We start from the raw sequence: 27,475 nt of genomic DNA on the forward strand, positions 1-27,475 counted from the left end.
GACGTTCATGGTGGGTCTCAGATCACAGTTGTCTCTGGCAGCTGTGGGACCAGGGGGGCAGGAAGGCGCCAAGGAGCCAGGTGACACTTAACGATGACAGCAACAAAACTCTGCCCTTTGGGACTCGGAGTCCTAATCCTCTGCCACAGTCCTGAAAGGTTACTAGAAAACCGTAATGATTTGGGCAAAGGGTGGGTAAGACACAGGCTGACCTCTGACCAGATGCTCCTGCTTGGAAGGAAGCCCTGAAAACCCACAGAAAAAGTGATCTGAAATTTTTACCCATTGAGAGAAAATACACACGCACACACATACACAAACCCACACACATACACACATATACACACACAATGTGGACAGACAGGCATGCTATTCCAACCTCTGTGTCCGTCGGCATTGGACACGCACCTCTGAGCAGGGCAGGGCCTGATAAGCACTCATCCGTGTCCTGCCCAGACACCCGCCTCACCTGCCCATGGCAGGGGGCACACCTACCCCTCACCCCAGGCAGCTGGGAAAGGGCATCTCCTGGAGATTTAATCTGTCTCATTGTGAGTGAGGCTGAATGTCTGATATCATTTGGGAGACATTTCTTCCTGTTCTGTGACCCATGTATCGTGGCCTTTGCTACTGTGTTACCGGGTTATCAGCCTTTTCTTATCAATAGGCGGTTCTTCACACACGTGCACGGGTGCATTTTCAATTTCAAAGGTCAGTTCAGTTCAGTTACTCAGTCGTGTCCGACTCTCTATGACCCCATGGACTGCAGCACGCCAGGCCTCCCTGTCCATGGCCAACTCCTGGAGCTTGCTCAGACTCATGTCCGTTGAGTCAGTGATGCCATCCAACCATTTCATCCTCTGTCGTCCCCTTCTCCTCCTGCCTTCAATCTTTCCCAGCATCAGGGTCTTTTCTAATGTTTACAGTTTATTTCTAAGATCTCACTGTGTTCGTTCTTTTCCAGTTTTTATTTTCACCACTATTTTATTGTCTCACTGTGAGCGCCTGTCCTACTGCGTCTGTGTTCTGCTCCTTGTCTGTGATGTCAGAACCCGCGGGAACTTTGCCGTTTCTCGCTAACATTTTTCTCCAGGGGAGCCCTCTATCCCCTGCTCCCTCCCCCACCCCCCATCACATGGCTCTGTCCACCCCCACCGCCCCCAGGAGCGGGAGGACACCCTGAGGCAGGCTTGCTGCCATGTGGTCCACATGCCGTCGCTTGAGCTAGGGATCGGGGCAGGCAGGGCCATCTCTCCCTGTGGTCTGAGGGCTCCGGTGTCTGGTTGGCCCCTGGTTCCCAGTAGTTCTGGTCTCAGGGGAGGGGGAAGCAGCAATCCATGGGGTGGGCGTGGGGCTTCTCTTCTCTGTCTCTGCCCGTAGCTCCAGGTCTCTGCGTGATGGGAATTCCTTGCGAGCAATCCTCCAACCCGGAGGTCAGGCCACATGGCTCTCCCCTTCTCTCGTGACCACAAGACGGCAGTCTGCATGGTAATGAGCTAATTAAGCTGAAGACTTGATTGATTTTAAATGGCAATTTGTGAGTGGCTCAGCCATTAAGCCCATAATGGGCATTTTAGGAGCTAGTGGGCCAAGCGCCAAGCGCCCTGGGCAGGCACACCTGCTGTGGCCAGCCCAGAGATGCTGTCCACCCGCCAGGAGGGCGGCCGCTCCCTGTGGGGTCATGTCCCTGCAGGCCAGACCCTCCCTTCAGCCTCGGCCTGAGTGTGGTTAGGACAGATGCTCCTGTCACAGCTTCCGTGAGATGACCGGGATGACTGGTGGCCAGAGCACCCGCTGGGCCCTCTCCTTCCCGCCTCTGAGGCCCCGGGTGGCTGGGTCTCCTGGGGAAGCCGGGAGGATGGTGGGGGAGTCGTGGGATCGCCACCTGCTCCTCCCCGCCACCTCCCAGCACCCCGGTTTACACTGGGGGAACCTGGGGGGGCCTGGTGGCCAAGGGCCCAATCACCCTCCTAACCTTCATCTCCTGTATTCTGAAGACAGAAGGGCCCACAAAGCAAGTCAGAGCAGTGACCTCGGCGCCTCGGGCCGCACTGCTGCACAGTCTCCACGTGTGGCCCCCCAGAGCCTGTGCCGTGGACATGGAGCCCAGGCCGCGGACACAGACCCTGACCATGGACACAGAGGGCCCTTGTCCCAGGGGAGTGCCCTGGGAAGCGAGTGTCGGGGGCAGCCTTCCCCATCAGAGCCGAGTTTGCCAGGAAGCCCACAGGCCAGGAGGACAGAGCCCACCTGAGGTTTCCAGGACTCAAGCACCTCGTGTGTCAAGGGCCAACACGGGGCCCAAGTGTGCGTCCACTGTGGGGCCAGAGCCAGGTGGAGACCCACAGGGCCACGTCACGGGCAGGAGCCACGGGGGTGGCCAGGACCCAACAGAATCACAGGTTTGGATGCCGGGCAAGCGCGTGACACGTGGCCAGGACCACACAGAGCGCTAGTGCCCAAGGGAGACAGGACGGCTCTCTGTGTAGGACAGACCGGGGGCCCCGTGGAACCACGTGAGGCTGTCCTGGGGCGGCCCGGCCTTCCACAGGGACCTCCGAGCCCGCAGGTCACTGACGGCAGAGGCCTGGCGAGTTACAGCTAATTGAGCTCAGCCACGCGATGGTCACAGCACGGGACACATGCCTCGACCTGTAATTACAACCCTCGGACTGATGTTAAAGGTCAGAGGTGCCAGTGCCAGCCAGCCATTCTGGAGGGGCCCCGAGCAGGGCGGGCACTGGGAAGTTACTGCCAACCATCTTCACGCCCCCTTGGAATGCAGCCTGGGACCTCGGGCCCGGGGTCAGGCTGTCCGAGGCCACCGCCCCTGGGATCTCTCAGCAGATTCAGCTGAGTCCACGCAATGCAGAGGCATGGTAAATTCCTTGGTTTTACTTTAACGTGTACATTCAGACCTGCTTCAGAGCAGCCAAACAGTGCAATGCTTCCAGAGAGAAGGGTGGGAGGCCTGGGGCTCTGCCTGCTCCAGGGGACAAGTGGGTCCACGTGGGACCTGGGATGTCACACAGTCAGGTAAAAACACACAGACACACACACAGGACACAGAGACACACAGGGACACACAGTCATGGGACACACAGACACGCTCAGGGATACCCAGACATAGGGACACCCAGACACTCAGGGACACACAGACAAACACTCGGGGACACACAGACACACACACAGGGACATACAGACACAGGGACACCCAGACACTCAGGGACAGCCAGACATGCACACAGGGACACCCCACACACACATCAGTGACACAAACCCACACAGGTCCCAGTTCTGACCCTCCAGTACTCTCTACAGCCATGTTGTGGTCTCCCTGAGGCCCCTTCCTGGACAGACACTGGCCCAAGGACCCGCATCTTGTCTTCAGAGGCATCCACCCAGATGCCATCCTCTACAGGGCAGGCAGCAACCACACGGCAGTATGACTGATGATGTCACATGTAATTATACACTCTCAGAATCAGTTCAGTCACTCAGTCATGTCCGACTCTTTGTGACCCCATGGACTGCAGCACGCCAGGCCTCCCTGTCCATCGCCAACTCCCGGAGTTTGCTCAAACTCATGTCCATTGAGTCAGTGATGCCTCCCAACCATCTCATCCTCTGTCATCCCCTTCTCCTGCCTTCAATCTTTCCCAGCTTCAGGGTCTTTTTCAGTGAGTCAATTCTTCGCATCAGGTGGCCCAAGTATTGGAGTTTCAGCTTCAACACCAGTCCTTCCAATGAATATTCAGGACTGATTTCCTTTAGGATGGACTGGTTTGATCTCCTTGCAGTGCAAGGGACTCTCAGGAGTCTTCTCCAGCACCATATCAAAAGTAATAAACAAAAGTGTTGTCAAGTGAAGTCACACGTGAGCGGCCCTGTCCCTGCCCACAGGTGGGTCTGCAGCCACCAGCCGCTCTCCACAAGCTGCACCTTCTCCCCAAGAGCCTTCTCACCCCTCCTCTGTGTCAGTCTGCTCTGCGTGTCCCACAGACAGAGGCGCACATTTAAGCTCTGCTTTCATATGATTTCATGACTGGCTCTAAGAGTTTGTGACAATTACACCTCACAGCACCAGTGGAGTCGCTCCCATTGTCACAGCAAAGGAACCACTGTGAAGAGTTGTCCAGACATCTGTCCCCTGTTAATGACCATGAGGTCTGGAAAAAACAGCCACAACACTGAAGAGAGCCCAAAGACAGAAACCAGAGGGACCTACACTTTGAGGAAGAGACCAGCACGAATCAATTTCTGTGTTTCCTTATGACTGTTTTTTCCAGAGGGCAGGTCTTACCTGGGGTCATGAAGAGTAGCCAACACTCAGACAGAAGCCTATAGCCTGACTGGATTGAAAAATCAGAGCTCAGGGTGATCACAGTAACTGAAAAGGGAGGAGGCAGATCCCAGAAAGGAAAGAGCTTGACAGGCCAAACCCCAAGTTCTGTATGAACTCTTGAAATATCTGGCTGACCCTTGAATCACACACAAGAGGCAGGTCCTGAGATGCCAGCAGAAGCTAAAAATCCAGAGGGTTCAGCTTTTGTCACCACAGGGAGACACACTTGGAGTTTCAGCCCAGCTCTGGCAAAACAACAGTGACCAACAGCAATCACAAAAGTCAATGCTGTCCAGAAGAACAGAACAGAATAGCGTCTCTACAAGGCATCAGCCACAGTGTCCTGGAAACAATGCAAAATTACCAGACCTGTGAATAAACGGGAAAACGGGATCCACAAATCGGCGGAGACCTCAAGGTGATCCAGATGCTGCTAAATCCTTGTAGCAGACAAGGATTTCAAAACAGCTATTGCAACCATGCTCAAGGATGTAAAGGAAAATATGTTTGTAATGAATTAACAAAGAGTAAATCTCAGCAGTGGAATAGAATAGGATTTGGCTTTTTTCTTTTTTTTTCCCCTAAAAGAGCCAGACAGTAAATTGTTTAGGTTTGTGGGCTATACATTCTGATTTTCAATTACTCAATTTGCCCCTGTAGTGCAAAAACAGCCATGACATACATGAAGAGACGGACACCACTGTGCTCCAATAAGACTTTATTTACAAAAACAGTCAGCCAGCCCATGGGCGTAACCTGCTAGCCCTTGAAATAGAAGATATCTAAAAGAACCAAATTGGAACTCTAGAACTGAAGAATTCAATATCTGATACAAAAAAAGTCAACGGATAAGCTTAACAGCAGATAGAGACAACAGTAGAAATTATCCAAAGTACAAAGAAAAAGATAAAAAGTGGACAGAGCCTCAGTAGTGTGTGTGATGATAACAGAAGACACAGCATAAGTAAAGTTGGAGCCCTAGAAAGAGGAGAGGGAAAACGGGGTAGAAAAATCTGAAGAAATGACAACCCAAAGTGTCCCTGATTTGGTGAAAAATATAAACCTAGAGACTTGAGAAACACTTCACATTACATGATTTCTACTGATCTGTGTCCCAGTGAAGCTGGAGAAGGTGTGAGAAGAGCTAGGGTGCAGGGCAGGTAAGCCTGAGGGGGCCGGGGCCTCAGAAGAGAGGGGCCGAGGGGCTGCTCTGGCTGGGCCCCAAGCAGGGAACCGTGGCAGAGGCCCAGATGCAGGCGGTTCACGCAGACAGTCACAGGGCATGCTTGCTGGAGTAGCTGGCGACCAGGTCACTGAGACCTTACTCCACGAAAGGATTCACTGAACACGAGCTATGGCAGGCAGACACCAGCCAAAACAGCCGAGTCAGGAAGAAGTAAGGTTTCCGTCAGGGTCACACAGACCCCAGCACCACACAAACCCTCTCTTTGCACGAGACGTGAAAAGGGCCCGGAAGGGCATGTACTCAGTGACTATGCTATCATAGAATGAGGAAGCTGGAGGCTGGTGGCCCTGGAGGCCAAACAAACCAGAAAAGGCATTCTTCAAAGTTCTAAGAGTCAAGAACAGAAAGTTAATTACATCACAGGGAGCCATGGTGAGACAAGACAAGCCAGCCTCAGTGGGGCTTGGCGGCTGGCTGGGAACCTGAGGGTAACAGTCAGACCTGCCTTGAAGTCCACCAGAGCCAGGACACAGGACACTTCACTTTGCTGGGAGCAGGGCGGGCGGTGCTGGGCTTGGAGAATCTGCAAACAGATTTCCTGCCGGAGAGCAGGATTACATCTCATTGCCCTTTACCATCTGAGCCACCAGGGAAGCCCTCCATTGACCTTTATACTTTCATGTGAAAAATTTCAGCAAGGTGTTTTCTCCAAGGACATGTTTTCTGCAGATAAAGTGTGTGGTCAATGTTTCAAGGTGTCATAAACCATGTCTGCCGTTCACGTGGCGGCTCTGCCGCCGCAGCCACCACTATCAGGGTGCTTCCAGCACGGCCCCCAAAGCCAGGACTTTGTCACGGGCCACTGCCCGGAGCCAGAGCAGCAGGAAGTCGTGGGACTATTGATTTCTGATATGGATACTGCGCTGCAGAGGGCAAAGGGTTCCTGAGGCGGGGAGGCCGTCAGAGGACCCCACATGGGCACCAGGTCGCGAGAGAAGCTGGACTGAGAAGCTGGTTCTCATCCCTGGAGAACAGCACTGCCAGCGCCCTCACTGCGACCGCTCTGCACCCCCAGCACGCAGGAGGCTCAGGCCCCAGTGCGGCGGCCGCCCCGGGGCCCAGTGCGGCGGCCGCCCCGGGGCCCTTCCCTGGAGGCTGCCCCGGGGCCCAGTGCAGCAGCTGCCCCTCCCTCACTGCGACCGCTCTGCACCCCCAGCACGCAGGAGGCTCAGGCCCCAGTGCGGCGGCCGCCCCGGGGCCCAGTGCGGCGGCCGCCCCGGGGCCCAGTGCAGCAGCTGCCCCTCCCTCACTGCGACCGCTCTGCACCCCCAGCACGCAGGAGGCTCAGGACCCAGTGCGGCGGCCGCCCCGGGGCCCAGTGCGGCGGCCGCCCCTCCCCCACTGCTGGCCGCCTGTTGGTCCCGGGACCCCCATGGCCCCCCGCCCACCACTGCTGGCCCCCCTGCTGGCCTCCAGGGGCCCCCATGAGCCCCCCTGTTGGGGCTGCTCGATGGAGCCCCACCTGTCTGAGGGATCAAGAGTCAGGGTTTCTGCACATTCGAGTGCTTTCTGTTCTGAGGTCACTAGCATGTTACTGTTTTATCCCTTGTAAGACTAGGCTTCCTCATCGTATGAGGATAAGGCTAGACCTTTCTGGGAGGCCATAAAGATGAAAGTCAGATTCCTGCAAGGAAGGTGGATTACATGCTTCTTTCTCAAGCCCAGAAAAAGCAAAAGGGCTATGGTGTCATTTATTTTCGGGCCAGCAGGAAGAAGGGACCTGAAAATGCTGGCATCCTGGCCCTTGACCCTTGCAGCCCACAAACTCCTGCTGGGCCCCGTGAGATCTGGCTGCCTGCAGGCAGGGACAGCCCACTGGCCACCGCCGGGGGCTGGGGATGGGAGGTCTGGGGCCGCATGATGCAAGGAAACCCGCAGGAAAAGGAGCTGCAACCTCGACAAAAAAGTGCGTTCAGTGATTACAAACCTTTTGCTAAATATGAGAAAATACTGGAGCAGAAACCAAAGACTCACTGGAGGAGCTGGAAGATGAAGTCAGAGGCCTCTCAGAAGACAGAGGACAAAGACCGAGGCAACAGTGCGGGGGGGCAGCTCAAGAGAAGGCGCACGTGTTCCCCCGGGGGAGCTGGCGGGGAGGCTGCCACGGGCTCTGCGCGACCTGCCCACAGGGGTCCCACGCTGTGTCCCCCGAAGCGCATCATCGCTGGGGAGTGGGGGTCCCCAGCATGAACCCCGCGGGTCAGAGGTCGCTGGGGGCAGTCAGTGTCACCTCCACTGCACAGCCAGACCCTGAGCAATAGGAGAGTCATGTCTGGTGGAAAATGAGTCCACACAAAGGGGGCTTCCCAAGGCCGAAGGCATGGAGTACCCGGCGAGGTGCCCTTGGAGGGCAGAGGCTGAGGGCAGGTGCCAGCCCTGCAGAAGGGGCGAGGCAGCGAGCAGGGGGGTGGAGTCCAGCAGCCTAGGCGGGGGCGGCCGTAAGTAGGACATTCGGTGTCCGTTCGGAGGAAACTGCACCGCTGACCCTGGACGGCGTCGGCTTCAGGAAAACGGACGGCCCTGCCGGGGCCAGAACAGCGCGCGCGCTGCCCCACGGCCACCTTCTGTGTCCCCAAGTGCGCAGGCCTTCTTGTAACAGGGGGGCTCTGCTCGGCAGGACTGGGAGCAAGAGGCTTTCCAAGGGAAACGGTCCCCTGAAGCCCAAACCAGCGTCCACGCCTGCCGCCCGACCCAGGACTTCCCTGCATGGACACGAGGCTGTGGCCCCCGCCCCGCACACACCTCAGGGGCCGCGACGGGAAGGGGGCCAGAGCGCAGACCAGGGCGTGGCTGTGGGCCTAGGACCTTGCTCCCCAACGGTGTGTCTCGTTTAACTTTAACTGTCCGCGGTAAGGCCGGGGCCGTGAGGATGTGGCTGAAAACAGCCAACCCTGGTCCCGCGGCTCCTGGAGGCGGGCAGGGACGGTGATGCGAAGGTCCCACGTGCCCCGGCAGCCCGCTCTCGGACGCGGCTACTGCGGCGGTGGGCGCAGGGCCAGGCCCCTGCAGGGACAGAGCGCGCGGTCCACCCTCCCACGGGCCACGGGCCGCCTCCCTCCATCGGGGAGATGCGCGCTGGGCACAAAGGCGTCACATCCGCCTCCCAAGAGGTTCCACGCGTCAGCACCGAAAGGAGCCCTGGGGAAAACCGGGTCCCCATGGAAAGCCTCGGGATGCCTCTCACAGCCAGTCCCCTGAGTGCCCTCTGGGGGCGCTGCAGAGACCCTTGCAAGGGTCGTCCGTCCCCGCCCCCCCCCGCCTCCCGCACAGGCTGGAAGCCGAGGGGTGGGGGGTGGCGGGGATGATGTTGGGAAGAGGGTCCCAGAGCTCCGGGGAGGGAGACCAGGACTTGAACCCGCTCCCCTGGTTTGCTGAGAGAGCTGGGCCTTGTCCCTGGGCGGCCGCCATGTGCGACCACCTTGCCCCTCCAGGTGCGCCCTGTGGGCGCACCCCAGGGGAAGCAGAGGGGGTGCTGGGCCGGGAAGGCCTCTGGCCCCCAAGTGCAGGCTGGACTCGGCGCTGAGAGCGCCCGACCTGCAGAGCGTTCTTGGTTCTGTCGAGTTAATGAGTAAGAGATTTCCACAAGGGGTGCCACATTCTCTATCCCAGGGCCTGCCCGGAAAAACTGCCCTCCTTTTCCAACTTATCTTCCAGAAGGTAGGGTGTTGGGGGGTGGGGCTGGGGGACCGCTGGACATGGGGGTGTGTCCACAGGCCCCACCTCACATGCTCACCCCTGAGGCTTGCTCACTAACTGTATTTTTAAATGGCAGTCAGCTGACCCCTCCCCTCAAATCCTAGCAGCACGGTACTGGAGACCCCAGCCCCGAGGGTGTCACTAGTGGTCGGGGCTTGAGGTGCCCCTGTGTGGAGCCGACACGGGTCACACAGAGGTCACTCCTCACCCAGCTGGCTCCATGCAACACCCTCTCCAGCTGCAGACTCAGTGGGTGAAAGCCAGCGACCTGATGGGGCCGCTAAGTCATCCCTACCCCCAACAGGGGGGCCGGAGCTGCAGGGACAGGTGTGGGGGCAAGAATGCCCAGCCCCCCCTTACCCACACTAGAGGGTACTGGCCCTGTCCTGGCCGCCACCGTGAGGTCCTGCCTCCCACTACTGACCTCAGACTTAGTGTCTGGAGTCATTGTGTCTGTTTTGGCATTTTCATTTTCATTCAACCATTATTTGTTGAACTCTTATTAAGCTGAGCACTGTGCAGGGTGACTACGAGTTCACAGAATGTCCACCAGGCACCTTCTAAGCACCTGTTAAGATGCTGGACCTGGTGGTGTCCCCACCGAGGAGGCTGAAGTTGACAGTTGACAGTGCAGATGGGACCAGCTGGCCTGTAGCCTGGGGCAGGTGCATCACGGCCTCAGACCGACTTCAGCTTCTCGGAAGCCGGTGAGACCCTTGGTTCTCAGGCCAGTCCCAACACCTCACATCAGAGCTTCCAGGGTGAAGAGGGGTCAGCAGCTTGCCCACAGCGAGGCCTCTTGCCCGTCATAAGGTCTCTTAGGTGCTGTGACATCCCAGGCAGGAGCCAGGCATGGGGGGCCCTGGGGAGCCTCGAGTCCTATGAGGCTGAAGGCAGCCTCCAGGAGCCCAGCCCAGCTGTGCCTGCTCAAGGTAGTGCCCGCTGCCCACCCCGAAGCCCCACCTGGGCCTGGCCCCCAAAGATCTATGAGCCTGAAGCCCCTTGAACCTGGGCCTGGCCCCAGCCTCACCCCAGAAACTCTGATGTCAGCTGTTGGAACTGGCCTCAGAACCAGGGGTCTCACCGGCTTCCCAGAAGCTGAAAACAGTCTGAGGCCGTGACACACCCGCCCTGGGCTACAGGGCAGCCGGTCCCGTCTGAACTGTCAATGAAGGAGCAGGAGGACAGCTTTGCCGCCTCGGGGTTTGGAAGGGGTGGCACGCACACTTGACGTTCCCAGGCTCACCCCGCTTGGCTCCCGAGTCCCTGCAGGTGCGGCCGGGGTTGGATACAGCCTCCTGGGAGCCTCCGTCCGAACTGGCCTCTGCAAAGCAGCTGGAGGCAGATGGACCCCCCCACCCCTCCCGCAGGCAGAGCCACAGCAGGCCTGCTTCCAGCCCTGACTGTGCAGGGCCCTGCAGGGCCTCCAGGCACAAGGCCTTGTGTCTCCCACTCTCTGACTAGAGGAAGCAGCCTTCATTCCGCCTCCATGACCTTCCCTGAGTTCCAAGGGGCAGATTCAAGCAGTTGTTCATTAGGGAAGGGAGGGGATAGAGACCAGGGAGGAACAATCAAGAGCAGTCTTGGGGCAAGGTCCTGTTTTCCCATCAAGGGAAACACACCGTGTCTCTGAGCCATTCTGCAGATACAGAAACCCCTCCAGGTGGGAGCATTAATGATTAACGATATGCTGCCCGCAAGCATGCAGACCCCAGACCAGTCGGACCTGAAGGCTGACGATGTGGACTCCTACTTAGCTCACCACCCGCCCATCAGAAGAATGTTCATGAGCTGATCACGCCCTCTGAACAATTACTGTGAAACTTGTCACTGTCCTCCCCAGTGGGGACACAAGGCTTTGGGGGCAGGAGCCCACCGTGGACCCCTTTGCCTGGCAAAGCCATAAAGCTCTCCTTTTCTACTTCACCCCAGACTCTGTCTCTGAGATTTGATTGGCCTCGGGTGCCAGAAAAAGCTAAGCCTCCGACGTCAGCCTTGGAGTCCTGCCCTTGGAGGGGCTGTCTGGGGACTACTCTAGCTGGAAAGGCCTCTGTGAGCCCGGGACACAACTCTCGGGGGCCAAGCCTCCTTCCCCCGCCTCCGATCCCCAACAGGCTCTTCACAGTGGCCCTTCCTGGGGCCAGGAGAAGCAGCAGCTTCTCCTGCTGGGGGGAGGTGTTTCGTGTCTAGGCCATCACTGCTGACTGTGTTGGGGTATGTGCATGCATGCTAAGTCGCTTCAGTCGTGTCCGACTCTTTGCAGCCCCATGGACTATAGCCCGCCAGGCTCCTCTGTCCATGGGATTCTCCAGGCAAGAATACTGGAGTGGGTAGCTATTCCCTCCTCCAGGGGATCTTCCCCACCCAGGGATCGAACCGGTGTCTCCTGTGACTCCTGCACAGCAGGTGGATTCTTTTCCGCTGGGCCACCGGGGCCTGGGGGTGAAAGCAATGCACACACCAGACCCCGAGCCTGTCGCACGCCCCTTGAGGACACTGGCAGGGAGAGCTGGGACCCAGAGTCACATGAGGGCACCTCAGGTCCCCAGGTCCACGGCCACACGGAAGCTAGATCTGAGTTGGTGCCACGGGTGAAACCCTCAACCCACGGGCTCGAGCTCACAGCACAGAGCGCATGGCCCCAGGGTGGCCCTGTCCAGCCGGGTCCACGTCGAGCGGGAGGGGCTGAGCGGCACCAGGACCCCTCGTGCAGAGGGCCACGTTCTAGGAGAGCAGGCTGCGGAGGCTGTGGGCCCGTGTCCGCTCCGCCCCAACGTCCAGGCCTGCTAAATCTGAGAAGGAGCAGAGCCCTGTGAGCTGGTGGCCCCTCACCCTTCGCCTTGTCCCAAAAGCTGCTGGAGACAGACGTTTCCAGCTTCCTGCCTCTCTTTCCTGGCTGAGAGCTCACAACTGACTGGACTTCGGCATGGTATCTCTGCAGGTGGCGAGCTCCCTGGAGCTTCCCAACTTACCCAGGAGGAAAGGGACCCTGCCCTGCCCTTCTCCATGAGCCCACACCTGGCCACCCGTGCCTGGGCCACGTCTGCGCCTGAAGCGCAGAGTCTGACTGGGGCCTGGACCACCGGGCTCAAGGCTACCCGAGTCCACGCCCCTAGCCTGTCCCCTTCCCCACTGTCCGGCCCTGACCCCCCACGGGCTCCCCGGGCCCCGACGGCCTCCCCTCCCAGCAGCACCAGGCTCCCTGGTCGGTCTTCGCCCGAGCCGCCTTCCCCAGCCCCTCTGGCTTTGCCAGCCCCACTTTTTGTGGCCCGTCTCGACTGTCCCCCAGACGGGAAGCCTGCAGAGCAGCCACCACCTGGCCTCAGCCTGGACTCTGACCCCCGTGTCCAGTGAGCCCCGGGGCCTCTCCGCTCTTTCTAGAACGGGTGCATAAACACTTGGCCTGCAGGTGTGGGCTTGAGACACAGTGGCTCCAAGGACAGCCCCACGACCTTGAGGCACTGCCCGGGGCCTCAGCACTGGCCCCACAGGCCAGTCAGGCTTGCAGAGATGAGCGGGCACCTCACCCCCTGCCCCGGGACGCAAGGGGCCTGGAGGCCAGGACGCGCCCCACACAGCCACCTCAGGGCCTTCGCAAGACCCTGGGGGCCCCTGAGGGCCACCTGGACCCAGGCCCCCTGCGGGCCACCCGGACCCTGGCGACGCCCACCAGCTGCAGGCTCTGTCCCGCCCAGGCCCCGCCCCCCGCCCTCCCTGCTCTCGCCGGCACGCAGCGCCTTGTGTCCCGTGGCTGACCTTGCCTGCCCCTGGGACTGACACACTCTGAGGGACGTCTGGTCTGTTTTATCGGAAGCCATGGCACTACCAGGCATGTGGCAGCATTAATGTTGGCAAAGTGAATGTTAAACGAGTGCTAGGAGCTGTGGCTACTAAGAATCCAGCGCGTCGGCCGCAGTAATAAACAAACATTTAGGCCCGGAGGTGGTCACTGCGCGCGGACCCTGGGCCAGGCTTCTCACGGGGGCATGTGAGCCGGCCGTGCAGACGCTGTGGCCCGTGAGTCTGAACCCGTGGGTCTCCTCCATCCAGTCTTGTGCCAGAGGCAGGGCAGGGTGTGAATGCAGAGAATTTCAGCTCGTGGGGGAGTTGCTGTGGGCCAGGCCTCAGGGGCAAGCTGCCCCCGCCGCAGAACCCCAGACCCCTGCCATGCTCTTGGGGCTCTGAGCAGGTCCGGCCTTGCAAGCACACGGAGGGGGGGGGGGTCACCGGGCACACCCCTCACGGGAGGCTGTGTGATAATTCAGATAAGAATTTGAGGAGCTTCGGGAGCCTCTTGCTGGGCTGGCACCTAGAGGCTTGGCAGTGTCCATCCCTTCACTGTCCGGCGCTGTCCGGTCAAGCACATGTGTCCGCGCGCAAACCTGCAGGAGCAGGGCCGGGGCGGGCCGGCCTCCAGGCCCTGGGCTCTGTGCCGCCTCTGCAGGGCTGCCCTGCCTCAGACAGAAGGCCTGGGTGCTGAGGGGGAACCTGCGGGCCCGTCTGATGGGTTCTGCAGGCAGGGCTTGGGGGGAGAGCAGCCTTCGCAGGCCCCTGGGTTTCCCCGGCGCCCCTCTGACCTCCGCCCTGGACAGATGGAGGAGACAGACTTCACAGCATGAGAAGGGGTGGGGCAGGGACAGGAGACTCGGGCAGGGCCGGTGGGGGGCGGGCGGGAGCAGGTGTGCGGCCGCCCTGGTGAAGTGGGTCTCTCGCAGGAGCGCCCCCCGGCGCCCCCAAGGCTTCCTGGTTCGGGGACGGGGCACCCAGCTGAGCCCCCCTCAGCCCGGGGAGGACCACACAGCCTGGACCCCAGTGTGGGGAAGTCAGTCCCTGGGCCCAGCAGGGGCAGAGACGGAGGAGCCCCATCCCTGAGCGATGGCGGGGTGGGCGAAGGAGGGCCCGGGAGAGCCGGCCCTGGCCTGCCGGGACCCCACCCGCTCCACGCTCCCACTGAAGGGCGCTGGGAGCCTGGGCAGACAACGCGGGGGGCCGGTTGGGCAAGGGGGCCGGGAGGGCCCAGCAGAGGGGTCAGTGAGCTTGGGCCCCAGTCTTAGAGCCCCATGTGGTTCTCTCGGATGCCCTTGTGGGAAGTTGCCAGACGGATGTCTCCCTGGGGCGTCCCATCTGCCAAGCAGGCAGAACCGGGGTGTCAGCGCCTCCCAACCTTTGCCCCTTGTCCCCGGGACATTCCAGAGAGACACCTTAGCTCCAAATGCCAATTGTTTTACAGCCACAGTAATTCTCTCCCAGGCGGTTCCTGAGAAGGGAGACTTTACACCTTCAGCATAGGAACACCGCTCCTGTGGAGACTCCAGGGAGCGGCCCTGGTCTCAGGCCTTGGCCGACGGGCCTTGATCCATCTGTCCTGCCAGGCTGGGGTCCACTAGGGCCAATGGGCTCGTCTACGCTGGGGAGCACCCACCAAGCCATCCTGCGGCTCACCCAGCCTTTCCCGGTCACCCCCTCCTCCAGACCCTCTTACAGATCCCCTCAGGGATGCGAGGGAAATTCAGTGGGAGCCACAGGAGGAGGGTGCTCCCACAGGGAAGAGGGACACGGGCTGGACCCGGCAGTGGGGGAGCTGACAGAACCGGGGCCCTCAGCTGTGAGAGCAGAGCCCTAACTACCGGGCCACCACGGGATTCCCACGGTTGCCTGCTGTCGACTCCAGGAGGTCAGTGCTGGCCACCGCTCCCCACAGCCCAGGAGCACCCCTCGGGGCCTGCACTGGTGCCCGGGGCCCGCTCCGGCACCTGGGGGCTGCACTTTAGAGAAACCACTGACGTGGCAGCTGGTCAGGACAGAGGCCCTGGGTGTCCCAGCACCCGGGGTCTGTGCCCCCTCCCCCGTCGGGGCCGGGGCTGGATCGCACCCTGCTGACCCGATGAGAAGCTGCGTGACAGTGCTTTACAAGTGACAGGGCCCGGGCCTACGGAGCAGAGCCTGGGCGGATGAGGACCCCAAGGCTGGGCTCCAGCAGGCACATGGACAGGAGAGGGACTCGCGTCTCCAGGGGCCAGGCTGCTGCGGCCTCTGAGGCCCAGGTCTGGGCAGGGCGGGGGTGTGTGTGAAAAGGGTCCCCCTGAGGCCCGAGGCCCCCAGCTACTCCTCAGGGTGCCCGGGGGACCCTTCTGATTAGGAAAGACGCCCCCTACGCCCCCTGCGGAGTCCCTTCCTCCCAGGCTGGGTGAAGACGGAGGAGGCAACTGAACACTGACCCCTTGCAAACCCAAGGGCCACGTGGGAAGGGCAAAGGTCTCTGAGGACCACTATGGCTGGGGCTTCCACACCCACCAGCTCCCCCACCCAAGCTGCCTCGTCTGAAGCCAGGAGGGCCGACAGGCACCCGTCTTCCCTAGAGTGTTTCTGCTGGGGTCGGGGCGGGGGGTGGCTTGAGGGCCTCCCTGAGAGAGGCGGGGGAGAAGGAGGTGGTGAATCCCCGCCTGCCCCTGTGGCTCCTGGCCCAGGAGGAGAATCACGCCTCCCCACAGCTCTGGCCAAAAGTCAGTGCTGCCTTCACCCCCCCACCGCCCACCCTGGGAACGCCGCGTCCAGGGTGGAGGGCAGGGGAGGGGCGTCCTGCCCTCTGCCCCACTGTGGCCTTGAGGAACACCTACTGCTCGGCCCGCCCCCCTCTAGGCCCCGGTTCTGGAAGCTGCCCGGATACCCCAGCCCGGGCGGACCCCCACCCAGTGCAGCCCCAGCTTCAGGATCCAGCTCGGCCGATGTGGGCCCATGGAGTGTTGGACCCAGGGGAGGCAGAGGAGACAGAACGGGAAGAGGAAGAAGGAATCCAGCCTGCTCCGAGGCCCCAGTGGGTCCTGGCCGGTGGCTGCAGACTCAAGATCCCTGGGGAGCACGTCACCCCCCCCCAGGGCCCCGAGCTGGCGGAGAAGGAGAACTTGCCTCCCAGTGGGGGCGCCGAGCACACGGGTACTTGGAGATGGCTGGATGCGGCGAGGCCTAGGAGGCGGCGAGGGGAGGGGGCGCTCCAGAGGCGGGGATCACAGGAAGCCCAAGCTGAGCCACCGGAGGGCCCTGGGGACCTGTGGGGGTCAGTGCAGCAGGTCCCAGAGGACGGGGCGAGGCTGGGAGGGGCCTGGGCACAGAGGGGCCCGGCTTGCGTGCTGTGGTGAGAAAGCGGGGTGGGGGCCCAGCACCTCCACGAAGGAGCGGCCAAACGCAGGGCAGCGCGGGGGCCCAGGGCGGAGGGCAGCCCCTCAGGTCTCTCTGGGGCCCCCTCAGTTTCCTTGGCGTGGCTCCCCAATCCTCCCCCAACATCTGCCTTTCCCTGCCTCAAGGGGAAGCAGCAGTCCCCCTCAGGTGGAGTTGTTGAAAGGGCGAGGGGTGGGACAGGAAGACCCCCCTCAAGACTCAAGACGGAGCAGACTGGAGCAGGCTACACCCCCCTCCCCACTGCCAGAGAAGGTCCCCTCGGGAGGAGTGCCCGGGAGGTGGGGGGAGGCTCTTCCTGGAGAGTAACACCCGCCCCCCACGTGCACGCCCCGTGTCCCAGCCTGGGCTGGACTTGCACAGAAAGTTCACGCTTGCTCTACACCACAGTGGTGCTCCAGTTCCTAGGTGCGGACCCCAGGCAGTCGTGGGTCCGCCCTGCAAGCATTACATGGTTTTGTGGAAGAGAGAAGAACCCCCAGTTTGCTCCCAGGGGAGCCTCAGGTCAGGGTGCTCCTAGAGCCCCAGGGAGGCTGCACCTGCCCAGCAAGTGACCAGTGTTGGCAGGCCCCCCGAGGCGGAGACATCCAGGGCAGATGCGGCATGTGAGACCATATCCCCCTGCTCACATTTCACTTCTGACATCAGGAACTCCCACAAAAAGCCAGCGAGTGGGGGGCACTTGGGGCCGGGCAGGCACGGCCAGGGAACTGAACAGAGTGGTAAGGAAGAGGCCAGAGAGCTTGAAGAAATAGAAAGACGTGACGGACTTAAAAGGCAGCTGGTTGGCAGAGCGGACACATGCAGGCAGGGCCGAAGCAGAAACAATCTGTAACCAGCTGCCACCAGGACCCCCCCAAGCCAGGTCCAGAGTCCTCGGACAGACTCTCCCCAGAGCGGCTCCTCCCATACTACTGAGGAGGCCAAGGCCCCCCAAGCCCCCCATCCCGAAGCCACTGCTGACCCGTCCCAGTCTCGGCTGTTCTGTGAGTGTGTGGGGGTGGCCTCAGACACCCTGCTGACAGAGCTTCTCCCTGCTCCCCTTGCTAAGACACAAATGCCATCACATGTCCACCACCCTGGAAGACCCTCCGGTGTGGAAACTTTGGTCCTCAGCTGCTCCTGAGAAAGCCGACCTTCCTGTCACCTTGCCTGGAGTTTCCTGCAATTCCCACTTTGCCAGCTCAGCGGAGCAAGTCGAGAGGAGTGATCTTTCAGACCAGGGTTTTTAACAGAGAAACACTATCAATGGAAAACTCACTCCTATAAATAGGATTTCACTGCGCTTCATGTTGAGTGGCACCGTTTTTCTTTCTACACTGGGGACGGAGTGCTCCAGTGCTGGAAGGCAAGGACATTCCCTCTGTCCTGCACTAACGACCCAGACAAGCCCAACACACCAGAAAGCTGGCTGCCGGAGCCCCGCGCAGAGCAGCCCTGGGCGTCTGCGGGCAGAAAGAGCCGGGACTGCGGACAACGGGGAGCCAGGAACTGGAGGAGGCTGCGCCCCCCGGGCCAGGACCAGGTTACCGTGGCCACGCGCAGCGCGCTCCGGGTCCGGCCAGGCTCGCCGGTCTCTAAGCCTCTCCCTGAGCGACCTCAGTTCCGGTACTGGCCTCTGCGGTCCCCGACCTGACCTCTGGGAAGCTGGCTGAGACGCCGCCGCTTCCACAGGGAAGACCGCGGAGCCGGAGGAGCCCGGGAAGAAGGCGGAGCGGGCGGCCAGCTGTTCCCTGGGGGCGCAGGAAGGGGCTTGCAGACCCCGCGGCCGGCCGCCGCGCCCGCGGAGCCCCAGGCAGCTTACCGATCTTGGCCAGGCTGGCCACGAGGATCCACAGCGCGATGATGTACGGGTCCTGGACGTGGTGCCATTTGAAGGTGACCACCTGGAAGCCCTGGGTCTCCCCGTGCGCGCCGCCAGGCTCCTCCTCGACGCCTCGCGCTCGCGGCAGCTCGCCCAGCGCCAGCAGCAGCGCCAGCAGGAGCCCCCACCTGGGGCCCTGAACCCAGCGCCCCGACATCGCTGCGGTAGTTCAGTGCCTTGTCCGGATGCTCATGACGCGGGAGCCCTGGTGCGCTCGGCTGGACGCCCGCGGGACTCGCGTTGGGCTGCGCGGAGCAGAGCGCGCTCTGGGCGCAGGCTGCTGTCCGGATCCCCGCCCGCCGGGGTGGCCTTTAATCCGGCGGACCCCTCCCGCCCCGGGGCGGAGCCTTCCCGCCCGCCCCGCGTACACGCGAGCGCCGACCCAGCCGCCGGCTCCCCGCCAGCCCGCCGGCCGCTGGCGCACACCCACCCGGCCCGACCGGCCCCCGGTCCCGGCTTCCCACCCGCGCGCCCCCGGCCCCTCATCCGCTGCCTCGTCCTCGCCCCGCGCGCTCTTTCTCCCGCCCTCCGGGGACCCGGGCGGAGGACTCAGCCTCGCCTGCCGCCTCGCCTGGGGGCGGAGGGCAGCGTGGGAGGAGCTGGGGGAGGGGGCCCGGGATCCCCGTGGCGGGGTCGGGGCGCAGTGCCTTGGGCGCCCCTCGGGGGCCCTTCATCGGCCTCCAGAGGATCCCCGGCTGCTGTGAGCACCACTGCGGGCGCTCCTTAGCCCTCCAGGCCCGGCGAGGAGCTCTCCGGAGCCCCCTGGTAGCCTGCTGGTCAGCACCTGCCATGTGTCCACCTGGAACCTGTGTTTCCTGACGGGAGCCGCTGAGCAACAAACCAGGGCCTCCCCCCAGAGCCTCCGCTGGGCGGAACCAAGCCCCCCTGCCCTCCCCACCCGGGGCTCCCCTCCTCCTTTCTTGAGGGCTCCCCCCTCTGACCTGGGAGCTCTGTGCCGCCCCGCACCCCTGGACCTCCAGTGGAGGACTCTGGGGCACTTTCTCCCCCAGGGCTTGGCCTCAGTCCACCGCCAGGCCTCGGCCCTGGCTGGTCTCTGCTGCCAGCTGGACGGCCCGTCTGGCCCGGGGAGAGGCACACACCACCCCCCTGGCCCCCAGAGCCCACCGCAGCTCCTCTGCCAGCGGCTCCCCTGGGACTCAGGCAGGCGCCCACCTCCAGGCCCCCAGCCTCCAGTCCCCCTGGCCTCCAGTTCCCCCCGGCCTCCAGGCCTCCAGCCCCCCCGGCCTCCAGTCCCCCCAGCCTCCAGCTCTCCTAACCTCCAGTCCCCCAGCCTCCAGGCCTCCAGGTCCCCAGCCTCCAGCCCCCAATCCCCCTGGCCTCCAGTCCCCCCGGCCTCCAGTCCCCCCGGCCTCCAGCTCTCCTAACCTCCAGTCCCCCTGGCCTCCAGCCCCCCGGCCTCCAGCCCCCCGGCATCCAGCTCTCCTAACCTCCAGTCCCCCAGCCTCCAGGCCTCCAGGTCCCCAGCCTCCAATCCCCCTGGCCTCCAATCCCCCTGGACTTCAGTCCCCCCCGCTTCCAGCCCCCTGGACTCCAGGCCTCCGGGCCCCTGGCCTCTGGTCCTTCGGCCCCCGGTCCCCCTGGCCCCCGGGCCCCCAGCCTCCGAGCCTCCAGCATACTGTCCACAGCACCTTCAGAACTCCCCAAAGCCTGCCCGCTGCTCAGTGCCTATGGCCAGCCCACAGTGGCTCAGAGCCCTGCCCTTCCTTCACTGGCCTGTCTGCCTCTGTGGGCCCCTCTCTGAGAGGATGGGCCCCGGCCCCTCTCTGAGCCCCTCGGTGCCTGCCCTGGGGACCGCCGTCTGCGTCCCCTCTGCTTCCTGAGGTGCCTGCTCTCATGTCGCTTTCTCCTCCTGCTGCTGCTAATCTCAGTTCACAGGGGTGACTCAGGTCTCCCCTCCTCCAGGCTCCGGGCAGGTCTGCCATCCCCGTGGGAACGTCTTTCCATGAGTGAAGGGTTCCACAAAGGACTCGAAACTGCTTGACACACAGAGCCCCCGGGAGATGCTGGTTGGATGCAGGGACAGACGGATGGGCGGATGTGTGGGTGCAGAGGTGGGTAGGGGCATCTTTTAATGCCTGAGTCTGTGCCAGGATCCCAGGAGACTTGAACAGTGTGACTATCCCTTGGGTCTTCTGGGTTTTGCTGGTGGGAAGTGGCCACCAGTGGTGTGATGGAGAGAAAGCAAGTTCAAATTCTGCTCCACAGGAGAGCTTGCTGAGTGGCTGAGCTCTGAGTGGGGGTGAAGCTGGCTGGCTCATTGGGAAGATGCTGCAAGGGTTTCAGTGCTCCCCGGGTGTCCCTCTGCCTTGAGGTGGCCTGGGGGTCCGGGCAGGGGGAGGAAGGCCAGCCTCAAAGGTTGCTGTGAGCGCGGGGTAGGGGTGGGGGTGGCGCCCAGCAGCAGGACGTGGCCAGCGCACTGGGCCATGGTGGCTCAGCCACGTCCGTGTGTCTGTCCCCAGCTCTACCCTCAGCCTCCTGTCCCAGAGACAGCCACCAGACCAGCTCGGGGTGCTTGCGGCCCAGTCCACGCCATTCCTTTCTTGGGGCTCCGGGCGAAGCCTTCAGGAAGAGTGGCCTCTGCGCGTTCCCGTCACGCAGGACACCCCCATCCCTGCTGGGACGATGCGTGCCCACGCGTCCTGTCAGCCCCTGGGGTTTGAGCCCCCATCCTAAGGACTCGCAGCCTTCCTCCTGAGAGGGGCTGCTCTGAGACCCACGGAGCCGTTCACAGGGCAGAGGAGCAGAGTGTTATTGGGTGGACTCACGGATTCTGCAGTGCCATTGTTGGCTGTGGCTGGGGTGCTGCCAGGAACAGAGGAAGGGAAGCAAGCCCCTGCGGAGGGGGTGAGCCCTGGGGCACCTTGTGTGACGGGCAGCGCTCAGGTGAGGAATCTGGCTGCGGGGCTGTGTTTGTGGGCATCTGCAGGATGAATGCATCTCCAGGGTGGATGGTCTGAGAACCTTGCCAGCCTCCCCAGCGATCCTGGTCAGCATCACAGTGTGGGGTGTGCACCATCCCCCCCCGACCCCTCCCTGACCCCTCTGCGCCCAGCTGCCGGCCCCTCCCCTTGATCACTTCTCCAGTGTTACCCCTTGGACTGCGGCCGTGGGTGGGTGGGCAGCCTCTAACCAGGTGTGTGGTTTTAGGCAGGGCTGCAGCTTGCCCCGATCCAAGGCTGCCATCCACAGAGGGACACAGCAGGAAGACCAAGTGCACCCAGAGGGCTGTTTGCATTTTGTGTGAACGTCTTGAGAAGTGTCCTCAGGACTCTGATGACTGCCCTGCTCACAGCGGCCTTCAGACAGCCGTGAGCCACCCCCTCTACCCGCCTCCCTTCCATCCCCCTGGCCTGGGTCACCAGGGGGGTCTGCCTGCAGACTCATGGCCTCAACGAAGCACCCCAGATGGGACGAGGTGCAGAATTGGAGTCTGGGAGTCCAAGGTCAAGCCCGATGGGGCTCGGTTCTGGTGACGAGTCCCCACGTGGCCTGTCCCCAGGGCAGGCAGGAGCAGGAGGAGGGCTCTCCCTTCCTCTTCCCATAAGGCGCTGATCCCATTGGATCAGGACCCCACCCTATGATCTCACATCACCATGACTGCCTCCTGACGACCCCTCACTGAGTGCCATCACAGTGGGCGGCTGGGGCTTCAGCACAGGAATTTGACGGGGAGGACGCAGGTCAGTCCATGACACCCATGGCAGAGCCACAACCACACGGCATAACCTAAAATGCGAAAGCAACGCAAGGAACCAGTCCAAGCCCTGAACGTCAGAAGTAAGAAAATCGAGAGGAAAACATCACGTCTAGTCCATCGTGGTACTTGTGGTTATGAATTTCGTTCACAGGGTTGGTGAGAAGCACTTTATGAATGAAGAAGCAACGGCTTACCACTTTTGCTGGCAACACGCAGGGATGAGAGTCCTGTGACTGTAAGATGTGGGAGGGGGGCTTCCCTGGTGGTCTGGGGGTTAAGAATCTGCCTGCCAATGCAGGGGACACAGGTTCAATCCCTGGTCTGGGAAGATCTCACATACCTAAGCCTGTGTATCACAACTCCTGAAGCCCGTGTGCCCTAGAGCCTTGCCCCAAACAAGAGACACCGCCGACGCTCGCTTTACCCCTGCTCGCTGCAAGAGAAAGCTGTGCAGCAGCAAAGACCCAGTGCCACCAAGAGGAAAGCTGTGGGAGGCGTCGTCAGCCTGCCTGAGTGGCCACCCTGGCTCCCCTGGAGGCCTCACTGTGCAGTAATTCCCGCACAGCCTGCACGCCTGCCTGCTGAGCACCTGCCATGTGCCAGGGGCTGTCCAGGCCAAGTGCTCTGGGGGCTGTCCACAGTCTCTGTAGTTGCATGTCTGTGTTCTCCTGTTCGACCCGTGTGGTCTGCCCGCTGGCCTTTGCGGCCTCAGCTGAGCCTGGAGCCTTTGGCCTCAGGCCAAGCTTGCAGGGAAGAGGTGTTAGGATGTCTATGCAAGCGCATTCTGTCCCCAGCCCTGGGGTCGGACTCACATTCCCAGCACTGCCAGGTCCCACTGCCAGGCCAGGGTCTAAGCTGGGATAGAGGTTCCAGGGGTCCTGGGCCCCCCAGAGTGAGGCACAGTCTGGACTTTGGGGGCTGGGCTGAGTGCAGACCTTGACCTCGACCAGGGGCCATGCTGATCCTCCCCCCTCTCTGGAGGACAAAAATGACCCTGGACCCTGCCCGCAACCCATGCTCCTGAGCTGGGACCCCATAAAACCCCTTGTGTGGGGGCATGCTTGGACCTCAGGTCTGGTGACCTGCCCTCCCAGCCCCTAGGCCAGCTCAGTGGCCTTTCGGACAGAGCTGGACCTGCCAAGGCCCACGGAGCCCAGGACAGCCTGACTTCCGGACTCACGCTGTGACGACCAGCAGAGGTCAAAAGAGCCTTCGCTAAAATCGAAAACCCACTCTGGCCAAGACAGGCAAGAGGAAGGGATCAGCAAACTCCAAGCAGAGTGAGCTCGTTACCCATAGACAGGCAAGAAGAAGGGCTCAGCAAACTCCGAGCAGAGTGAGCTCGTTACCCATAGACAGGCAAGAGGAAGGGCTCAGCAAACTCCGAGCAGAGTGAGCTCGTTACCCATAGACAGGCAAGAGGAAGGGCTCAGCAAACTCCGAGCAGAGTGAGCTCGTTACCCATAGACAGGCAAGAAGAAGGGCTCAGCAAACTCCGAGCAGAGTGAGCTCGTTACCCATAGACAGGCAAGAGGAAGGGGTCAGCAAACTCCGAGCAGAGTGAGCTCATTACCCATAGACAGGCAAGAAGAAGGGATCAGCAAACTCCGGACGGAGTGAGCTCGTTACCCATAGACAGTCAAGAGGAAGGGTTCAGCAAACTCTGGACAGAGTGAGCTCGTTACCCATAGACAGGCAAGAAGAAGGGTTCAGCAAACTCTGGACAGAGTGAGCTCGTTACCCATAGACAGGCAAGAGGAAGGGCTCAGCAAACTCTGGACAGAGTGAGCTCGTTACCCATAGACAGGCAAGAGGAAGGGCTCAGCAAACTCCGAGCAGAGTGAGCTCATTACCCATCTGATATCGTAAGTAGTGCCTTTAATCGCTGAATAGTTAGTGGAGAGGGTCTGAGAGGCTGTCCCAAGGCCAGGACCTGTCAAGGGCACCTGCCCACTGTCTTCAGAGAGAGAACAGAAGGGGTAGGAATGGGGAGGGGAAGAGCAAAATGGCCGTCTTGGCAGGTGAGATTTCTGCCTACAGGCAACGTCCCACGAACTTGGACATGCGGTTAGAATTAAGAAGTGGATGTGCAAGGCTACCGGCTACAAACCACCTCCAGTTCTACCCCCCAGCAACAAATTCTTTAGGAAGTGAAAGCTAATTGAAAAGTACTGTTTACACAACATCAAATATATGAAATACCTAGGGAAAAATCTGGACGTGCAAGATATGCAAGACACTGTGGGAGAATTCTCCAGAGACTTTTCTAGGCACAAAATCTTTATAGATTTAATTTCATCTATAAATCTCAGCCTATTCAGACTTTGTGATTCTGTTTGTGTCCATTTTGGTAAATTGAGTTTTCAAGGATTTTGCCCTTTTCATCAAAAATACCATGTTTATTTGATGCAAAGCTCACCATAATGTTTTTTAAGTTATTTGTTCATTTGTGGCTGTGCTGAGTCTCAGGTTCTGCGCGGGCTCTTCTTCAGTTGGGCCGAGTGGGGCTGCTCTCAGCCCCACTGAGAGAGGGGGGAGCGGGTCTCTCACGGTGGAGCCCAGGCTCTAGGACCCTCGGGGCTCAGTAGTTGTGGCTCCTGGGCCTGGTTGCTCCACGGCCTGTGGGCTCTTCCCAGACCAGGGACGGAACCCGTGTCTCCTGCATTGGCAGGCAGAGTCTTCACCACTGAGCCACCCGGGAAGCCCCGTCGTGTTTCATGATCCCTTTTAAGCTTGTGCGATTCTGGGTGACGTGTCGCTCTCCTTCCTCGTGCTGGTGACTTCTGTCTCCTCCCTCGTGGGGGTCAGTCCTGCTGGAGGCTTGTCCACACCCAGAGCCTGCCCAGTGCTCTGGGCTCTGGTCCTGCTGACGCTTTCTGTCGTCTGCCTTCTGCTTCAGAGGCACCACTGTCACTTTCCTTCTTTCTCTGATTTTCTTTGATGTTCTTTTTCTAGCTTCTTGAACTGGAATCTTAGTTCACTGATTTTCAGTGTTTCTCTTTTTTAACATATGACTTTTTCAATTTAAAAAGTTGTAAAGCTCTGCCTGATAACCACTTTTCTGCATTCTGGTGGATTTAATATGTTGCGTTTTCCTTATCAGTTCAAAATATTTTCTGATTTCCATTGTCATTTCTCCTTTGACAAAAGTTACTTAGAAGTGTGAGGCTTACATGGCGGTTGCTAAATTTCCAAATATTTGGGAGCGGAGTGTTTCTTGCTGTCTTTCTGTAATTGAAATCTAATATAATTCCAGCATGGCCAGAGAATATACACTGTGTGGTTTCAGCCCTTCTACATTTGTTGAACCTCGCTTTGTGATTTAGAGTCTGGGCTATTTTGGTAAATTTTCCACACACCCTTGATAAAAGTGTGCATTCTGCAGTTGAGGGATGTAGCATTCCATAATCAGTCCGTTTGGTCAAGTTGATTAATTGTGTTGTTCAGATCTGTACTTTTACTAATTTCAGTACCTAAGAGGGATGCTAAAACCTTCTTGAAGGCGGATTGTCTGTGTTTCAGTTCTGTCAGCTTCTGCTCTCCGTGCTCAAGCCGTGTTGGAGGACGGCTGTGTCCTCAGGTTGAACCAGCTGCGTCCTCGTGGTGGGCCCCTCCTCTCTCCTAATGCTCTTGCCTGAAGTCTCCTCCGACACCCCTGCAGACGCTTTTGATAACGTGTGTGTGGAGCACCCTGGTCCTTTCTTTGGCTTTCAGTCTGTGTCTTTTTGTTCAGAGTGCATCATTGGTTTTCTCGTGGGGTCTGATGGGGTTTATGTTCACACACGTACTTGTAACCAGCAGTATGTGACTGGCAGCCGTGGGTCAGGGCCCAGGCATTGCCAGGGTGCTTCCTGCCGCGCTTGGGCAGCAGGCGTCTGTCTCTCAGCCGACGCAGCGCCCACCCGGGACTCGGCTCCACTCTGTCGCTTGCTCAGGCTTAGCTCAAACGCCTGCATATGCACAAATGTTTCTTCTGCCTTTGGGACTCATTCATTTCCCAGGAGTTTTCTTCTATATTCACTTTCCGTTGGCAAAGGTTATCTTGACCCGCTAGGCTGCGTGCGTAGCAGCGACACCCCAGCTGCCCGGTCAACCCACAGGAAGTGGATCCTTGCGTGTGCATGTCAGAACAGCACAGCGGAGCCCTGGGGACGTAGGGTCGGCCCTGGCAGCGGTGGCCACATGGGGACCCCCCATTCCTGAGTTCCCGTGGTCCCTGCTCGCTCGCCCCTGCCCTGCTGTGTTCTGAGTCGCTGTTCACGCAGATCTAGGGTGTTGTTGGAATCTCCAGGGCTTCTCACAGGTGAGTGGTGGCTTGGGGCTCCTCCGCTGCACCCCCCCCCCCGGAGGCTCAAAGCCCCCTGTGGACTCGGATGCGTCCGGGCCAGGTGCAGTGGGCTTGCTGGGCTGACCTTTGGGGCGGCTTCATCGACGGATTTGCCCACACTTCAGAAATTGGCTCTGGGCCTGGCCCAGTCCTCCCAGGCCCCCTTTGGGAGGGCCCATTCACCCCCTGAGTCAATGCCACAGGACTTGCAGCTAGACACCAAGGCTGTGTGCTGGCTGGGGACCCCCAGCGCCCGCCCGACCCACTGTCTGTGAATAGCGGCCCTGATCCTCCAGGAAGCATGGTGCTGAGTCCTGGGGCCGTGGGGCTGTGCCCATCGTGCATGAAAGGGCATTCGGCATGGGTGGGGGAGGCCACCAGCCAGATCCTGCAGGTCACATGGGGCTGGGCCCTGGTCGAGACGGCTTCTGCCCTCCCAGGCCTGGTCACTGTGGCTCCTGGACGTCATTGAAGAGGAAAGGAGTTGGCTGAGTACGCATCGTCCCTGACGTGCTCCCCACATGCATCCGCCCTCTGGGGCGGGCAGATCAGGAGGCTCCTGAGGTCTCTACCCTCACGCTTCCCTGGAACCAGAAGGCGTGGGGGAATCGCCTGGGCCTAGACCCCACCGGCCTCGGGCAAGCTCTTGTTTGTGTGGAGCAGGCCAAGTTCCCCAGAGCGGCCTCCTGCCCGGAGCACAGCTGTAAACGCCCCACTGTGTCTGCATCCCACGCCGTGCCCCGCAGCGGGCCCCTGCCCCCGGCGCAGATGGTGACCGGGGGCAGGCATGACAGCCGTGCACGGCTCCTCCGACCTCCCAGGGCCCATGTGGCACAGGAGCAGTGGGTGCCAGAGCCCGTGGCCCCCAGGGCTGCTGGCGGAGGACCAGGTCCTCTTGGGCCTGAGCACCTCGCTCGCTTGGCCCACCCCCCTTCTCGGCAATCAGTAGTGTCAGCCCAGGCCCAAAGCAAACCCTCGCCAGGAAGGCCAGGGGACGATGGCGACATGGGGCGGCTGGGCTTGGCCCAAGGGACTTGGCATGTCAGGAGGACTTGGGAGGCCGGGGCCCAGAGCTGGCGTCGCCCTGAGAGCTCCGTGCTCCCCAG

At 60.8% G+C, this 27,475-nt stretch overlaps 1 protein-coding gene across 1 annotated transcript in view; it reads right to left on the reverse strand.

The window, feature by feature from the left end:
* SLC9A3 (solute carrier family 9 member A3) overlaps positions 1–18,595 on the reverse strand; it is a 34,875-nt gene extending 16,280 nt beyond the window's left edge. The window contains exon 1 of the mRNA XM_070476418.1: positions 18,265–18,595. Within this exon, the coding sequence (XP_070332519.1) occupies positions 18,265–18,481 (217 nt within the window). The 5' untranslated portion in view covers positions 18,482–18,595. The remainder of the gene's footprint in view (positions 1–18,264) is intronic.
* Between the last annotated feature and the right edge of the window lie 8,880 nt (positions 18,596–27,475).

The sequence above is a fragment of the Odocoileus virginianus genome, chromosome 14 (assembly GCF_023699985.2).
Source record: "Odocoileus virginianus isolate 20LAN1187 ecotype Illinois chromosome 14, Ovbor_1.2, whole genome shotgun sequence".
NCBI lineage: Eukaryota > Metazoa > Chordata > Mammalia > Artiodactyla > Cervidae > Odocoileus > Odocoileus virginianus.